This window comes from Molothrus ater, chromosome 33, assembly GCF_012460135.2.
Source record: "Molothrus ater isolate BHLD 08-10-18 breed brown headed cowbird chromosome 33, BPBGC_Mater_1.1, whole genome shotgun sequence".
NCBI classification, from domain to species: domain Eukaryota; kingdom Metazoa; phylum Chordata; class Aves; order Passeriformes; family Icteridae; genus Molothrus; species Molothrus ater.
This window is the reverse complement of record NC_071660.1, coordinates 382197-399274: the sequence shown is the minus strand read 5'-3', so window position 1 is coordinate 399274 and position 17078 is coordinate 382197. Positions and strand designations below refer to the sequence as shown.

General features: G+C 56.4%; 1 protein-coding gene and 1 long non-coding RNA gene across 2 annotated transcripts; one reads left to right on the top strand and one right to left on the bottom strand.

Annotated features, from left to right (window-relative positions):
* Positions 1–3594: 3594 nt before the first annotated feature.
* On the top strand, positions 3595–5388 carry LOC118700970 (zinc finger protein 79-like). Its single transcript, XM_036405562.2, has one exon. It carries the CDS (start codon positions 3812–3814, stop codon positions 4766–4768), a length of 957 nt encoding a protein of 318 aa, XP_036261455.1. The 5' UTR covers positions 3595–3811; the 3' UTR covers positions 4769–5388.
* Positions 5389–10818: 5430 nt separating this feature from the next.
* On the bottom strand, positions 10819–11247 carry LOC118700973 (uncharacterized). The gene is made up of 2 exons (XR_004982374.2): positions 11098–11247; positions 10819–10997 (listed from the first exon to the last, which is right to left on the bottom strand). It is a non-coding gene; the product is annotated as an uncharacterized LOC118700973 (long non-coding RNA).
* Positions 11248–17078: the final 5831 nt, after the last annotated feature.

Genomic DNA, 17078 nt, shown 5'->3' with positions numbered 1-17078 from the left:
TGGCCAGGATTTCCGAGGGTTTGAGCAGAGGATCTGTGGGCAGGCCCAGGGGCTTGGCCCGCTGTGGAGCCCTGGCTGCTGCTGCGTTGCCTTCAGGGCAGGCTCAGTGGGGGCTCCCATGGTCCTGCTGCAGGCGGGAAGTGCAAATCTCCGGGGCTTCAGAGCCCCTGAGGCCAGGCTGAGGGGTCCCCCCGTGTTCAGCTGTGCTGGCGGCTGTTTCTGGCCTCAGGGACACTTGGCATGGGCCCCTTGGCCACCAGTGGTGCTGCTTTGCACTCCTTAGGCAGGAGCCGATGTCCTGGCTGGGTGTTGGCAACAGCAAAGTCCCAGGGCAGGCTCTGTGCCAGCCCAGCTTCCTGTGGGAGAATATACCTTGATCTCTGATCCAGTGCTTGCTGAAGCAGTCAGAATTGCTTTTGCCCCCCTGTTAGGTGCCATGGTGTCAGCAGAAGATATTGAAGCCTTCCTGCCCAGGGCATTTCAGTGCCAGGCTCTTACAAGCACCCACAGCTCCTTGGGTTGAGCTGAGCATGGGGCGGTGACCTGCGCTTTGTCTGATTCCCCTTCCTTCCCTCCCCTGGAACAGGCTGTTGCTTTTAGACACCACTTGTCCTGGTTGCTTCAGAGTACTTTGGAGAGGCTCCATATCTAATTTTCCCTATTTCCCTGGGGCTGCCCACACTTCTGGGTTCACTTCAGCATAGGCCTGGCCAGACATTTGACTCAGAGGTACAACAGAACTGGCCTCTGTATCACCTTTTATAATATTAATTTGTGTTCTGAGTTTAGCGCTCAAATCCCTTCCCAGTAAATCATGGTAACAATTAGGAGCAAATAAAACTTCATGGATTTCCAATCCATCTCCCAGATCTACTAATAGTGGTTGAATAAAACCATACATCTTTCCCACTTATCCCGTCACTAATCAAACAAATCTTTTGCATTTTTCCCCCTTAGGTCTAAGATTCAGAGTGGATTGAGAGGCCCCTGTGTCCATCAGGAGAGGCCTCCTCTCAATGCAGACCCACCTGAATGTTCTCAAGGGCTCCAGTGTGGAGGGTCCCTGGTGTGATGGGAGCTGTGACAGCCCTGCCAATCCATGTCCATCAAGGGGTGGACTTGCTGGTCCTGAGGGTGCTGCTGTCTGTGCTTGCAGTGTCCTTGTGCCCTGCAGCTGGAGCCCTGATTCCTTGCCAGGGGCTGTTTGGGTGGGCTGTCCCCTGCCGAGGAGGGCAATGCCTCTGCCGGGTGCTTGTGGCCGAGCCCATGCCCTGGGTGCTGGGGCCCCCTTGGGCCCTGGGGCTGATCCCTCAGGGGCTGTAGGAACTCTGCCCTGGTCTTTGTCTTCAGCTTGGCCTTTTGCTGCTCCCTTCTTGCATTCACCGCTGGGCCTTTGTGCCCAAGTGCTGCAGGGCCTTCTTCTGCCCCTCCTGCAGCCCCCCTCAGTGCCTGTGGGTGCTTGTCTTGCTTTACAAGACAGGTGTCTGCTTGGGAAGGCAGAAAAAGCCTCTCTTGGAATGGAGAATGCAAAGCCCCTCCCTCTTAATTTTTAGACTAGTGGAATCAAGGGTCTCTCAGGCAAAGCTATGGGAATAGGAACAGCAGTTCTTTTCTAGTGTGTAAGTAAAGCAAACAAACAACACCAGCTCCGGCAGTGACAACAAACAGAGCCCGGAGCCAGTCCCGGCCTCTCGGCTGCGGCGCTTTCCCCTTGGGTGCAGTTCCGGGCACGGCCGGCGGGGGCGCTGGTGGCTCCCGCGGGGCAGGGCAGCGCATCCCTGCCATGGGAACCTCTCTTAACGGAAATAGAGCAATCCCTTCATCTAACTCTTTCACTTTTTTACCTTCTCTAGCCTTTCTCCTGTGTTTTGGGAAAGGATTTGGAGAGGACTGTCTTTTAGCTGAGCTCCTAGTGTTTCAATAAGGTGCTTCCTATAGAGAGAGAGAGTTTCCCTGAACAGCTGGAGCTGTGGTTACCAAGGGGATGTAACTCAGAGCAGGAGTGGGGTCCGGGGAGGATATCCCGCCGAGGCTCGGTGGGAGTGTGGGCAGGGTCTGCTGCCGGAATCGCCAGAGGGGGATCTTCCCGTGGAGACCGAGCCGGAGCGTGGCAGCCCCCACATGGCTTATGGTGGCTGATCCGGCAGCTCCCGGCAGAGAAAAGGCAGGTGGGAGACCCCGGCAGCAGCAGCGGCGGTGCCCAGCGCAGCTGGCACGGGCAGGGCAGCTGGGGATGGGATGGCTGGGACCCGCCCTCGGTGCGGTCGGCGCGGTGACCTCGGCCCACGCGGCAGGACAGAGCAACCCCCATCTTCCCCAGCATGGCCGGCAGAGCGGCCGCGGGCCAGGCAGTGGGAGCAGGGCACACAAATTCACCGCCAGCGCCGGGGCAGGTGGAGCTGCCCTGGGCAGTGAGCCCGCACCTGGGATGGAAACCGGGGCAGGCGGAGCTGAGGCGGGAAGCGAGCCGGGACCCGGGACAGGCGCCTCGGCCGCGAACGGAGGGGGCAAGAGCTGCAAAGGATCCCACTCTCTTTCTGATTTTTCCTCTTGTTCCCCTCCCTTTCATTTCCCCTTTTTCTTTTCCTGTTTTATCTCGGGTGTTTCTGATACTTTAAAGATTTTTATTCTCCTAAAATCTCCTGTCTAACCTATGGCATATTCTCTTTCTTCTAGATTAAACGGGTGTTTTTACAAATAAATCCAGAACCTAACAAATCTAAACTTCTGCTTGGATTCTTTCAAATGGTCAGTGAGCTAACTCACAACCTCCTAATGTTGTTTTTCTCATCACCTTTTTATTTATCCTTTGGCAATTTAAGCATCTTTCAGTAACTTGCTTTGCTCCTCCAAAAATCCCAGTGCATCCATAGTTCCTTAAAAAATGATCACACAAAGCTTGAGTACCCCAGTGGGTTTTCTGATGCATGTCTTCTAATGTTTTCCTAGTAAGCACATTTTATTAAGTAATTTTCTTCCATCAAGAAGTTTCAATTTCCTTGATTTATCTTGTTCACTTCCTATCTTGTTTGATTCTTTTTTCTCATCTTCCGTAACCTTTGGAATTTCCAGTTTTTCCTGGTTTGGAGTTAATATTAACATAACTCTTTCAGCTCCATTTTCTGCTGCATCCTTAGCTTTGTGATGTGCCCCCAGTTTGGCCAGTTTGCCTCTCCTTTGGCCCGGGCCGGGTTCCCCCCGCCCGCAGCGGCTGGGAGCAGCCGAGAGCCCCGCGCTGCCCATCCCGACCTGTCCCGGCTCCATCGCCGCTCCTGCCGCGGGCTGCGAGGGCTGCGGGAACGGGGCACCGAGGGTGTGGCTGCTGCTGGGGGAGGAGGAGGAGGCAGGGAAGGGCAGGGATGAAGGGGGAGGAGGAGGTGGGGTTAGGGGGGAGGAGCAGGGGGAGGAGGGATGGAAGAGGAGGGATGAAGGCGGAGAGAGAGCATCGATGGAGGGAGGAAAAGGAGGTGGGGTTAGCGAGGAGGAGGAGGGATGGAAGGGGAGGGATGGAAGAGGAGGAGGAGGGGGAGATAAGACAGAGGAGGAGGAGGAGGGAGGGGGAATGGAAGGGGAGGAGCGGGAGGAAGAGGAAGAGGAGGGACAAAGGCGGATCGAGGCTGAGCTGAGGGAGCCAGGCTGTCGATCTCTGCCTGAATTCGCAGCCCCCACCTGTGGGATCATCGCCCCCCCCATGGCTCCGGTGAGCGGGGAGGGGGAGCTTGGCCTGGATATCCCGGGGAGTCCCTGGGTTGGGGTTTTTGGGGGGATGTTTGGAGAATGAAGAAGTCCAAGGCTGAGCAGAAAAGGCCCCATGGGGGGACATCGGGGGGTGCCGGTGGCGGCTGCCAGGGACGCCCTGAGGGGATCTCCTTGCCCTTGCCTGTGGCACGGAGGAAAATCCCATCCTGTCCTTGTCCTTCCTCCCCCAGAGCAGGAGCTGAGCATGGAGAGCAGGGAGGACAAATGCCCGCGGCAGAACCTGGTGGCAGAGGCCGTTTTGAGAGGCTCCATGGCGCAGGAAACCAATGGGGAGGAAAAGCCCCAGAGATGCCGCACAAGGAGAGGCTGCAAACGCAGATGGCGGGGATGTGAGAGAGAAAGAGCCAGCCTGGGCCAGGAAGGCGGCCGGAGATGGAGCCAGAGCTCGGAGCTGGTGCTCCATGAGCAGGTCCATGATGGGGAGAAGCCCCACAGGTGCGTGGAGTGTGGGAAGAGCTTCAGGTGGAACTACGACCTGATTGTGCACCAGAGGATCCACACTGGGGAACGGCCCTACAAGTGTGGGGAGTGTGGGAAGAGCTTTGGAGAGAGCTCCACCCTGATCACGCACCAGAGGACCCACACTGGGGAGAGGCCCTATGAGTGTTCCAAGTGTGGGAAGAGGTTTCAGACCAGCTCCCATCTCCTCCGGCACTATCAGACTCACACAGAGGAGAGGCCCTTCCAATGCCCTGAGTGTGGGAAGGGATTCAAGTACAACTCCACCCTCATCACCCACCAGCGCATCCACACTGGGGAACGGCCCTACGAGTGTGATAAATGCAGGAAGAGGTTTCAGACCAGGTCCTGTCTCCTCCAGCACTATTGGATTCACAGAGAGGAGAGGCCCTTCCAATGCCCTGACTGTGGGAAGGGATTCAGGCAGAACTACACCCTCATCACCCATCGGCGCATCCACACAGGGGAGAGGCCCTACGAGTGTCCCCAGTGTGGGAAGAGCTTCTCCAGCAGCTCTAACTTAACCCAACACCAACGGAGGCACCGGTAAGGGAAGCCCTGTGAGTGCCCCGAGTGCGGGCAGAGCTTCGTGCGCTGTTCCAGCTCCATCCCCTACTGGAGGAGGCACTTTGGGCACAACCCTGGTCACTCACATTCCCTGTGATCCATGTTGGGAGCACACCTGGCTGGTTCTCCTTTTGGTTTTGCCTTAATTTTCCTCTGCTTCACCTTCATTCTTTAAAAACACCCCAGACTAGGTTAAATGAAGGAAATTGATTGAATATATCTGAAGTTCCATAATTTCTCAGTTGTTTTAGAGGGAATTTAGGATTTGGGGACAGGTTCTGTGTGGAGTGCTGTTGTTGATAAGAGGCAGGAATTTGATCTCACCCTTCTTGTGTAGCTAGGAGCTCCTCCCCTGACCCAAACCCCAACTCCGCCCTTGGGATACCCTATAAAAACTCCATGGCTCTGCTTTTGTCCTGTTTTTGGGGGACAAGAAATGGATTCCCAAAGGATCAGCCCTTTTCCCACGGGATTCCCAAAGGATCAGCCTCATTGTCCACTGGATTCCCAGAGGATTGTGACTCTCTCACTCATTTTTTTTGTTTCTACTACTGCATTTGTATTTTCAATTTTTCCTAATAAAGAACTGTATTTCTACTCCCATATCTTTGCCTGAGAGCCCCTTAATTTCAAAATTAATTCTAATTTTTATAGTTGTTTATTCTATTGATAAGAATAATAGTAATAATAATAATAATAGTAATAATTTTTTTTTTCAAAGGGAGCGGGTTTACATTTTCCATTTCAGTGGAGGCTCCTGAAATGGGGAGACACCCCCAAGGACGGGCCATGTAAAATAGTTCCTGAAATATGTAAATTAGGTAATGGATATGCATAAGGCTCTAAGAATATGCAACAGGCTGATGGAATTAAAACCAGATTAATTAAGAGGTGTCCCCAAAAATAACTGGGGCATCTTGGTGGTCATAACAATCTTTGCTCGATGGTCCTTGTCTCCCATGACATCAGCCTGTTGCATATTCATAGACCCTCATGCATATCAATAAACTCATTTACATATTCCAGGAACAAAATTGCCTTCATCCCTTTTGGAGGTCCCACCCCCCTCCCAGCTCAATTTGGGGTGTCCCATCCCCCTCCCAGCTCTGTTTTGGGATCCCATACCCCTCCCAGCTTACTTTAGGGGTCCCATACCCCTCCCACCTCGACTTGGGGGTCCCATCCTCCTCCCAGCTCAATTCTGGGGTCCCACCCCTGTCTTTTCTCCACCCTCCCCCCCCCCCCCCCCCCCCCCCCCCCCCGTTTCCAATCGTTCCCCCAGTCCCCTCCCCCGTGTTTGGTTTTGGGGGCTCCAGGCCCCTCCTGCTCCGTTTTGGGGTCCCGACCCTGTTTTGCATTAATTTGGGATCCCCAGCCCATCCCCAGGGTCACCTTACCCCCCTCCCCAAATTGCGCTCCTGGCAACTGATGAGTCATCAGCGAGACACGCTCTGATTGGCTGGAAATTACCCCGCGCGGTCTGTGAGTGTTTACCGCAGTGAGAGGCCTTGGTCTGTGCCTGGCACCTGATGAGTCAGAGTCGGGCCGGGCGCTGATTGGTTTAAAATCGCTGAGCAGGGCCAGTGCTCTGAGTTTCTGCCCAGCGAGTGGATCGTCATCAGTGCCGCGCGTTCTGATTGGTCAGGATCTGTTTTAGAGTGGGGACAGGAGGAACTTGGGTTACTTGGGGTTTATTTGGGGTTATTTATGGACTATTTGGGGTTTATCTTGGGGTTTACTTGGGTAATTTCTGTTTATTTAGGGTTATTTTGAAGTATTTCGGTTTGTTTGGGCTTATTTGGGTTTATTTGGGCTTATTTGGAATTATTTGAGGTTCGTTGGGTTTATCTTGGTGTATATGGCATTTTTTTAGGTGTAATTGAAATCATTTGGGGTTTTATGGGTTTATTTGGGTGGTTTTTTTGTTTTTTTTGGGATAATTTGGATTTGTTCGGGCTTATTTAGGGGATTTACGGTATTGTTTGGGTTTTTTGGGGGTTATTTGGGGTTTATTTCCAGTGCTTTGGGTTTTTTTGGGTTTTTGGGGTCATGTGGGGTCAAAAAATCCGGGAATGTTTCTCCTGCAAAAATATGGGAATTTTTCCATAAAAATCTGAGAGTTTTTCTCCAAAAAACTGGAAATGTTCCCTTAAAAATCCCGGACATTTCCCAGCCAATAGCGGCGCGCCCCGCCCCCAACCATCCAATCACCGCGCTTCATCTCCCAAATTAACGAATCACGGCGAACCCCGCCCCAAACCTACCAATCACCGCGAGTCTCCTCTCAGGAACACCGGCCTCCCCGTGCGCCGATCCAACCAATCACTGCACGCCTCCCCTCAGACACACCCGCCTCTCACATGCCGAACCAACCAATCACCGCAGGTCTCCCTGCAGCTACTCCCGCCTCTTTCGAGCTCAACCAACCAATCACCGTGCCAAATCTCCCCTCAATCTCCCCTCGCCAAAGCCCGCCTCCCCCACCCTCTTCTGTCAATCACCACGCCCTCTACGAAACCAACCAATCATCGGGCGTCTCCTCTCAGCAACTCCCGCCCTCCCCGCGCTGCTCTAGCCAATCAGAGCCGAGCCGAAGCGGCGCCCCCTGACCCCGGGGCCGGGCATGGAGCGGGCGCCCCCTCCCCCCCGCCGCCCCCCGGACCCCCTCAGGGACCCCCGGGAGCCGCCCCGGGCTCGGGCGGGTCCTGCGGGAGGCGCTGGAGAGAGCGGGGGAGGCGCTGGGAGAGGACGGGGGGCTCCGGGAGCTGCTGAGGAGGCGCAGGAACAGGTGAGGGGTCCTGGAGGAGTCGTAGGGGGAATTTGGGGAGGGGTCTTGAGGACGTTTAGGGGGCATTTGGGGAGGATCTGGGGGGAACTTGAGGGGGTTTTAGCGGGGTCTCGGGGTGCTGTGGGGGCTTTGGGGGGGAATTTTGGGAGGGGTCCTCGGGGGGTGTCACGATCCGTCCTCACGGACGGGTTTCGTGATGGTTCGTGGATTTGATCTCAGGGTGCAAAAAGAACCGACACGGTACAAGGGGGTTTGCAATGATAATCGAAACAAATGCACCTTTATTGAATGACCACAGCAAAATGCGAGAGAGGGATTAAGGGAGAGAAAAAGATAGAGGAAGAGAGAGACAAAAGAGAGAGAGAGAGAAAGAGGGGGATAGAGCTACCAAACGTAGAGACGAAGTCCTTTGGTCCAGTCCAGTCGAGGATCCGCCTGTTATGTTGGGGAGATCTCGAAGTCTCTGGCTAACTCAGAGGTTTTTATTATGATAACTCTATTGGAAATTGCCGGGGAGGGGGAAACAGATACAATAAGGAATAGATGTAACAGGTAGTCCATGCTCTCAGCAGTAAACGAGAGCCATTGTGTTCTTGGTCCAGCGGTCACAACCTGCAGGCAAACATCTCGCTTTGGTCAGCTTGCCTCCCCCACACACCTGCCCCGGGCTGGGGGTTTCAGTCCCAGTCCTTGGAAGGAGCAGAGGGGCCTTTTCACATGGGGGTTTCGTGTCTCAGTCCTTGATGGAGAGGCTCCTTACATCTCAGTCTGTCTGTCACGGTGGTTGTAAAACAGGTGAGGGTCTTCTGTGGGGGGACCACCCAGAACTCAGGAGAAGTCCAGCCAGGCTGATAGGTGGGACAGCTCCCAAGGCTGTTGTTGCACAAAGGGCACGGTGCTTCCTTCTTCTTCTCATTGGGCTCAGTGTAGCACACAGCAAACAACACCTGGGAAAACAATGGCTTGGCAACGCTCTCAGGTCTCAGGCACATGACTTTCTCCTTTGGAGCCAGAGATTTAAGACAGGGGGGGTCTTCTCTTCAGTGGTCCCCCAGTGACGATCGTGAGGCAGATGAGGGAAAATTCGGACAGACTCTCACACGACCCCGTGACTCACAATTGTCTTGAAGGGATCTTCATCAGCAGAACTCTGGAGTGTTGCTGATGGGTCTTTATGACTTGCTGTACATTGGTAGTATACTTGGAAATGTAGAGACAGTATGACAGAGAGAGAGAGAAAAGAGAGAGAGAGAAAAAGGAGGAAAAGAAAGGATAGGAAAAAGAGGGGAAAAAGGGAGACAATAAAGAAACATACTTAATATTGATTATAACAGTATTATTTTCAAAACAATTTACAAGTGGTTAATTAATTAAAATAGTATTATTTTTATAACAATTCTCAAATTGGCAAAACAAATCACAAATAATTAAAAGCAAAAAGAAATAAACTAATCATAATACAAGCATTAACTTAAAAATGATTGTCTAAAATAATTCACTAAAAGTGGAAAATAATTTTCACAAAATCATAAATGAAAATCCAGGATTACTCTAAAACTCATATGCTTCATTCATAATTGCCTTGTGTCAAAGGCTTGGGGATGTCCACAGTGCATGGGACATCAGCCAAGTTGTGTGCATTAACTATAGATGTCAATCTTGTCAGCTGTTTCATGCTCCAATTCATAACGAATGGGACTGCTGATAAAATAAAACCAAGCAGAATTGGTATCAAAAGGATAAGAATGGGATGACACAGACTGCTCAGGACACCCGTGGCAGTAGGAGACCACCTAAAAGAGTATCCCACCCCCTGTGCTCGGCATCTTTCTCCACCCTTTCCATGACACGGGGTATCTGTCTCACATTGTGATGAACAGTCACCAGGGCTTTCTGTGCGTTTTTCTCAATCTTCTCAAGGATTTCAATTAAGTCTCAATGGAGCAGCAGTTGTCTTACCAAAGTGAGATCCATCCCAATAGGAGTAGGCATCAGTTTGTGAATCAGTGTGTAGTTGGATTGCAATAGGTAGTGAGAGGTGACTGGTGTTAATGTGGCTTATACATATTGCAAAGCTGAGCTCATTATTGGTTAATTACTTCTCGGTCAACCACGCCTACTTCCACACTGGAGCGGTTAACTGGAAACCTACAGGTAGAATCAGGCTTTGGTATTGATGGATGGCTCAAATCTTTAGGCCTGGGATCATGGTTACACTCTATTGTTAAGGTCAGCATTATAGTGGGCATTATAGCTTTGTTAGTAGTATTAATTTTGCCATGTTTTTGCATATGCCTACAGAACATGGTGCAAAAGATGGTATCTGCTGCATTTAATCAGACTACGCTTGTTCAAGAGAAAAACGGGGGAAGTGTGGAGAGCTTTGTGGACAGCTGGCCAGCTGAGAAAGGTCACATCGACATAATAGCGTTGGTTAAGTTAGAAGGAGGCAAGTCTAGGATTCAGCAGTCAGTGTCCAACCACTGACAAGGACATTGTGCCCTTGGTGCAACAACAGGATAGAGGAGAGGAACTCTTGCCAAAAATATGAGGACATTTTCAGCAGAATAACTACAAGAATGTAGAAGTAGTAACAAAATAACCATAAGAATATAGAAGTAGGCTTGGTTGACCAATAAGTAATTAACCAATAATGAGCTCAGCTTTGCAATATGTATAAGCCTCATTAACACCAATATAAATATGTGTGAACTATCAATAAAGTTGGAGACTTGCTGATCACTCATATTGAGTGCCGCATTTCTTCTGCCGATCCAACAAGATCCCCCATCAGGAAACCCGACCATGAGGAGGAATCGTGACAAAAACACAATTTTATTATCAAGGGGTCAAGGGAATTATTAAGTAATATTAAAATTATTTTTAAATTCTATAAATGTAAATTATAGAGATGTTTTCATATATTAAAATAAAATGTTATTAAAATTAAAAAGTATTAGTTATTTTAAAGTAATTAGAGATTCTTAACAAGGGCTGAGCTCTCTCTCCCCGCTCACTGCGGGATGTGGGGAGGGGGCGATGCTGACAGGGCTGGGGGGGCTGCAGCTCCGGCGGGGCGGGGAAACCGTGGGGATCTGGTGCTGCTGCTCTTCCTCCCCCTCCTCCTCCTCCCGCTCCCCCCGGGCCCAACCCCCACCCTTTGTCCCCCTCTCTTTGCCCAAATCCGTCCCATCACCGCCCCCCCCCCAACCCCTCCCCATCGCCCCCCAATAAACGGCCCCGGGGCCAACTGGGAAGCTTTATTGGGAGCACTGGGAGCAGGCACTGGGCGGGGGCAGAGCGCCAGCGGGGCTGGGGGGGAACACGGGACCCCCCCAAAATCAGCGGAGCGGGGACGGAGCGGGGATCCCGGCCGGGCCCGAGCCCACGGGGAGGGGCTGCGGCCGCCGCCGGCTCAGGAGCTCTGTGGGCAGAGAAAAGGGGGTGACACCGGGCTGGGGGCCCCGGCGGGAGCGCACACGCTCCGCCACGGCCGGGACGCCACCCCCGGCACCCGCCCTGACCTTCTTGCGCACGTAGAAGCCGAGCCCCAGCGCCAGGAAGACGAAGCCCAAGACGAAGCCCCCGATGCCCGTCAGCATCTTGCTGCGGGCGGCGTCCAGCGGCATCTCTGGGGGGTCCGCAGGGCTCAGCACCCCCAAAACCTCTCAGGGACACCCCCAGCCCCTCCCAGCGCCCTCCCTGTGGCCCCCAGCCCAGCCAGGACCCCCTGAAACCTCCCCCTGATATCTTCCTGACCTCCCCAGGAGCCACCAAAGCCCCTCCTGCCCCTCTCAGATCCCACAGCCCCCTCCTGATGGCGGAGAGGGAAGACAAGCAGTCAATCAATATGATTGGTAAGGCAAGCTTCGGTTTATCTTGAGTACACCGGTACTTTTATATTGTTTTCCAGTAATTATGCATACCTGTCTTTAGTTTATTGGTTTAATTGCTCATACCTGTCGTGAGTTTCTTGGTTTAAAGCAAGAGATTACATTTACATATTCCTTCTACTTTGTGGTTATGCATACTTTATGGTTTCTATTCTCGTTGCTGTCCTTGCCCGTTCGACCTTGTCAGCAGGCAGGACACAGCATCTTCCTATCATGGCATGCGGCCTGGTTCTGCTAAGTGCGGCCCACTTATGCCAAGCTGCTAAGTTAACATGTATGCTCCGTTATCATGGGGCTTGCTTGTACAACATTTCCACGGATCCATGGCCCTTTTCCTCCAGCCATTCTTCCACACTTTCCCTTCCACACCACAACCTTGGGCAAATTGCGCAGACCAAGCAGCCTTTTCCCCCTCTTCCCCATTGGCCTGAAGACACTCTGCACCAAGAGAAAGCTCCTGGACAGGCGGCTATCCAACAACAGCAATTTAATGTTCCTCTAGGGGGTGAAGGGAAAGGAAGTGCTGGCAGAGGAGAGGTGTTCCCCGCAGGCTCAGGTGGCCCCAGCAGACGCAGCCTCCCGGAGCAGTTCTGCACAGCGCCGCAGCAGGACACTCAGCCACGGCCGCACAGCAAAGGCCGCGAGTGCCAGAGGCGGCGCAGTTGGTCTCGCATCTTCTGGAGTCGGGAGCAGGGAACGCTCTGTAGAGCTAAAAGGATGTACAGAGCTTGAAGCGCCAGGCATGAGATGGCAGGGCTGGTGTCATCCGTCATGTCCTGAAGGGCTGCAGAGAGAGAAACAGAGGCCCAGTCAGAGGCTGGATCTGCGGGGAGCTGGGGAGAGCCTCCAGGCTCGTGCATAGCACGCAGCTCCTGGCACGGTCTGGAGGAAGCAGGAGGCAAGAAGGACGAGCTGGCAGCTGCTGGCCAGGAATGTCCCCCAGGCGGCTGCAAGGTGTCTGTGCTGTGGGCACCTTGGGGCGCGCAGGGAGCGGAGCCGTCCGCGGGCGGGCCAGGGAACGCAGGTGCCAGCGGCAGCCCCCGGCGAGAGCCCGCGGGCCTCACTCACCCCTGCAGATGATGCGGAAGTGCGGCTGCTGCCCTGTCAGGAAGCGCCCGGCCATCCCTGGGGAACACAGAGCGTGTCCTGCCTTCAGAGCCACAGCTGCCGCCCACGGGCGCTGCCAGCCCCGAGGCCACACGCCCTGCTGGCCCGGCAGGGCTCAGCCCGGGCCCCTGGCGCACGCTGCCGCCCCAGGCCACGGCTGCCAGAGGGCGGCAGCAGCAATGCCGAGCCCCGCCGGGGCTGCACATGCCCGCGCCCGGATCCTGCTGCCGGGGCAGCAGGCGGGGCTGGGGCCGAGCTGCGGCGGGCCGGGCCGGGGAGGGAGCCGGGCTTGGCGCTCACCCATGAACCTGACGGCCGCCTCTCGCAGGGGCTCCTGTGCGCTCCGCACGTAGGGCAGGGCCAGGCGCAGCTGCTCGGCCGCTCGGCTCCTGTCCTCTGCCATCTGCAAACACCGGCGGGGCACGGAGGGAAAGGGTTGATGCGGGCCCTGCCCCTGGGCCGGGCGCTGCCTACGGCCGCCACTGCTCCCCCTGCCCACAGAGCCCTGAGGCCCGGCCAGCAGCCGCAGGCGCCGGGCTCGGCACGGGGCGGAGGCCCCGGCGAGCCGCGGTGCCGCCCCGCAGCAGAGCCCGGCTGGCTCGGGGCTCCATCGGCCCCGGCCTTGGGGCCACAGGAGCCTGGAGAAGAGCCCGCAGGGCCCAGGCAAGGGAGCGGCGTGTGGGGCGCAGGCTGGTGCCCCTGCCTGCGGCACTGGGCAGGGGCCACAGCTGCCAGCCCCACAGACTGGGCGCCGTGGGCAGGCGGCTTCTCCAGGGATTGGGCTGGGCATTCCAGGCTGTCCTTACCAAGCACTCGGCAAATCTCCACATCTGATCCGTCTGCAGCAGCTGCTTGAGATCCTTCCTCTTCAGGAAGCTTACTGCAGAAAGCAGCGTTTCCCGAGAGGCCTGCAGAGCAGCAGAGACCCAGAGATGGCACCGCAGCCCAGGGCACCAGACCCGCATCTCTGTGCCAGGGCCGGGAGGAGGTTGGAGCCCGTCAGGTGCCAGGGGCTGGGGAGACAGCTGAGCTCCTTCCATGGGGACACCCAGGAGGCCTCACCTGTGCCACACGCCCGTTCTCATCGTGGCAGTGGAAGAAGAGTGGGAGCAGGCTCTGGCTCACGTGCTTCTTCAGGGGCTTTTCTCCCTTTGCCACTACCAAGGCGATTACGTCTTGGAAGAGGTGAATGGAGAGCAGCTGCACAAGGCTGTTGTCCTGTTGAAAAGGAAGCCAAAGCCCTCCACATCAGCTGCTCCAGGCCTCCCTGTGCCCAGGCCCAAGGCAGCACCCAAGTGCCCGTGGCTGGGGGCACAGAGCCTCACATTGTCAAAGAGGTGCCAGAGCACCTCAGCCAGCTGCAGGGCAATGGGGCTGGCTATTGCCAGGTCTTTCTGCAGCATCAGGAGGATGAGCACAATGAGGGTCTTCTCCACGATGTCTTCATCCCTATCCCACAGTAGCTTCCCAAGGCTTTCAGTCAGGCTGTACATGCTTGGATCCTGTGTGCAAAACAAGGCTGGGCAACCACACGCTGCTGCTGCTGCTGCTGCTGCAGGGCTCAGAGGCCGAAGGCCTGTCCCAAAGCACTCAGGCAGCTGAACAGCGACCCTGGAGAGCTGGGAGCAGCTGCCACAGCTGCCAAAGCCCAGCTAAGCCCAAGGGGCTGCTTGCCCCAGCCCCACGCTGCCAGCACAGATTCAGCTGCTTCCTCCTTCTCACCATCGAGGTGAGCACCACGAGGCCTCGCAGCGCCACGCCATGCATCTGCCTGGACTCGCTCTGCAGGTGCCTTGTCAAGATCTCCAGGACTTTTTTACCGCATTTGCTCAAGTCCAGGCAATCCAGGACCTGAAAGGCACAGAGCAGGCACAGAGCAGGCACAGAGGTGCCCAGCTGGCAGGAGCTCAGAAGTGCACAGGGCCGAGCCAAGGCAGCAGCACAGGGCACGGGCGGTGTCCCAGGCAGCTGCGGCTACGAGAGGGCAGAGGGCTGGGAGGCAGCTCAGCCAGGCAGCGCTGGCCATGGGGCTCACCTCCACCAGGAAGGCCAGGGCGGGCAGCTCCCAGTCTGAAATGCCTTGGCTGAGCAGGTCAAAGAGGCAGGATGCCATGCCGCAACACCAGATGATGGAGACACGGCGCATCTCCCTGGCAGGGAGAAAAAGGCACCATTGCTCCTGGGCCGGGCGGGCAAACCTCTCCCAGGGCTGACTCGCAGAGCTCTGGTCTGCTCCCGAGCATCCCGAGGGCGCTTTGGGAGGCGGCTGTTCCCGGGCAGCCTCCTGTGCCGGCCTTTTCCAGTCTGCTCATCCCTCCCTTGGTGACAAGGCCCGGCTGCCCATGAGCACGGGGACTGTGTGGGGCGTTGCAGGCACAAAGGAGAGGGGCGGTGGGGAGAACGAGGTCTCACCTGGCCAGCAGACGCACTGCACAGTGGTGGGTGTCAGCACAGAGCAGCGTGTCCCAGGCACGCTTGCGTTCCATGGACAGCACCACGTCCTCATAGCGCATTTGGCAGAGCAGGGCCTTCAGGGTCTGCAGTGCAAAGCTGTGTGCAGAGCAAAGCCCAGGTCACGCTGGGAGCCCCGGCTCCTACCCTGGGGCCATGGGAGGGATGGGGAGACTGGGAGGACGGGCATGGAGCACCTGTTGGGGTTGGCGGAGAGGCCGTGTTGCTCCTGGCATCCCTGCCAGAAGGTCTCAACCTCTCCTGGCATATCCTGCATGCTGATGTAAGCTTGGAAGAGCAGACGCAGAAAGAGATTGGAGAAATACTCCAGCACCACAGGCGAGCGCCAGGCCAGATTGAAGACTCTCCACAGGGCCATGGTTGCCTGCAAGAAATAAAACAGCCAGAGACAAGGCTCAGTGCCAAGACATCCACGTGGCAGGGCCTGAGCATGCCAGGGAGAGGCTGGGGGAGACACGGGGGGAGCAGCGGGTCTGGTGCCCCTGAACCCCTCCCCTAAGGCAGGATTCAGCCCAGTGCCTGAGGCAGGGAGATGCAGCTGAGGGGAGGACAGAGAGCTGGGTGCTGGAGAGGCGGCCTGGGGGCTGGCAAAGGCCGGCACCAGAAACTCACAGCCAGGGCAAAGACTCCTGCGTTGTCCCCATCGGAGGTGTACACGCTGTGCACTGGCCAGGCGCTCAGCACATCGAGGAGTAGCCGCAGCGCCGGCTCCGCAGTCCTGCTCGAGGACATGATGGTTCCCCACATGGTGGCGGCAGCTCTGTGGGGTCAGAGCTCTGTGTCAGGGCGGGCTCGGCCACAGCACCGTGGCCTGGGCAGCTGCAGGGCCCCGCGCTGGCCCTGAGCCCTGCCTCTGCCCACTGCCCCTGGCCGGCAGCGGCCAGCCGGCCCACGTGGGTACAGGCCCCGAGGGGCAGGGAGGGAGCGTGGCACCAGGCTCAGGAGCTGCCATGGCAGCCCTGGAAAACCGAGGAGCCAGAGGATCCTGGAACTGCCCGCCTGTCTGGCAGTCAGCATGGACAGGCTCTACAGGGTGATGGGCCGGTGAACCCAAAGCCCTCAAGGCATGTGGGGCTGCCCTACCTGTCACACGATGGGGCCCAGCGCAAGAGGGTGATCAGCACGTCAGAGGGGTATTCCTCGGTCAGCTCCAGAAGGGCCTTGTCCAGCCTGTGCCCAGCAGCCTCATTGGCTGTGAGCCATTGGTGGATGGACCTCACCATGGCGGGCACCTGCAGAGGGCACGGGGAGACTTGGAGAGCTGCCAGAGCAGCAACTCCCCCTGAGAAGTGCTTCCCTTCCAACTGCATTGGGCTGGGCCTCAAAGGCCGAGGGAGCCCAGCAGAGCCGGCTTGAGGCGCCGCACCACTGCTGGGGCCATCGAGCCCTTGCCCCAGGCTGCTTACTTGCACTGGATTGGAGACACCCTTCTCCACAAGCAAATCCAGCATGGCAGCATTGATCTCAGCATCGAGGAACGGAAGGTTGGCCAAGACGCCCGTGCCCGCACCGGCGGTCTCTTCCTGCCAAAGGCACGTGATGAATTTACAGAGGGGCTGCAGGAGAAGGGCAGCAAGAGAGGGAGAATCCATGGAGCGCTCCAAGCCTGGTGCTTGGCTGAGCAGTGCCAGCAGGCCCAGCCCAGGTGGGGATGGCCGCAGGTACCTGCGCCGTTCTGCCCAAGCGGCCACGGGCGGCTTCCTGTTCTTGTGTCCGGTCCTGGGCTGCATCTGGCAAAGAGCGAGCGCAGCCAGAGCTGAGGGGCTGCAGGAGAGGCCGGAGAACACAGCCCAGCCCTGCACTGCCCAGGCAGGGAGAGCCTCGGGATGCCCCGGGGGATGGAGCGTGGCTGCCAGGTGCTCCAGCCCAGCTTCTGTCCTATCCATGGATATGTCCACAGGGATGGGATGGGATGGGATGGGATGGGATGGGATGGGATGGGATGGGATGGGGCCAGGCTGGCTACAGGCACCAGCCCTGTGGCCCAGCTCTGACACTCACGCTCCTGCAGCAGCTGGAACTGCTCCAGTTCT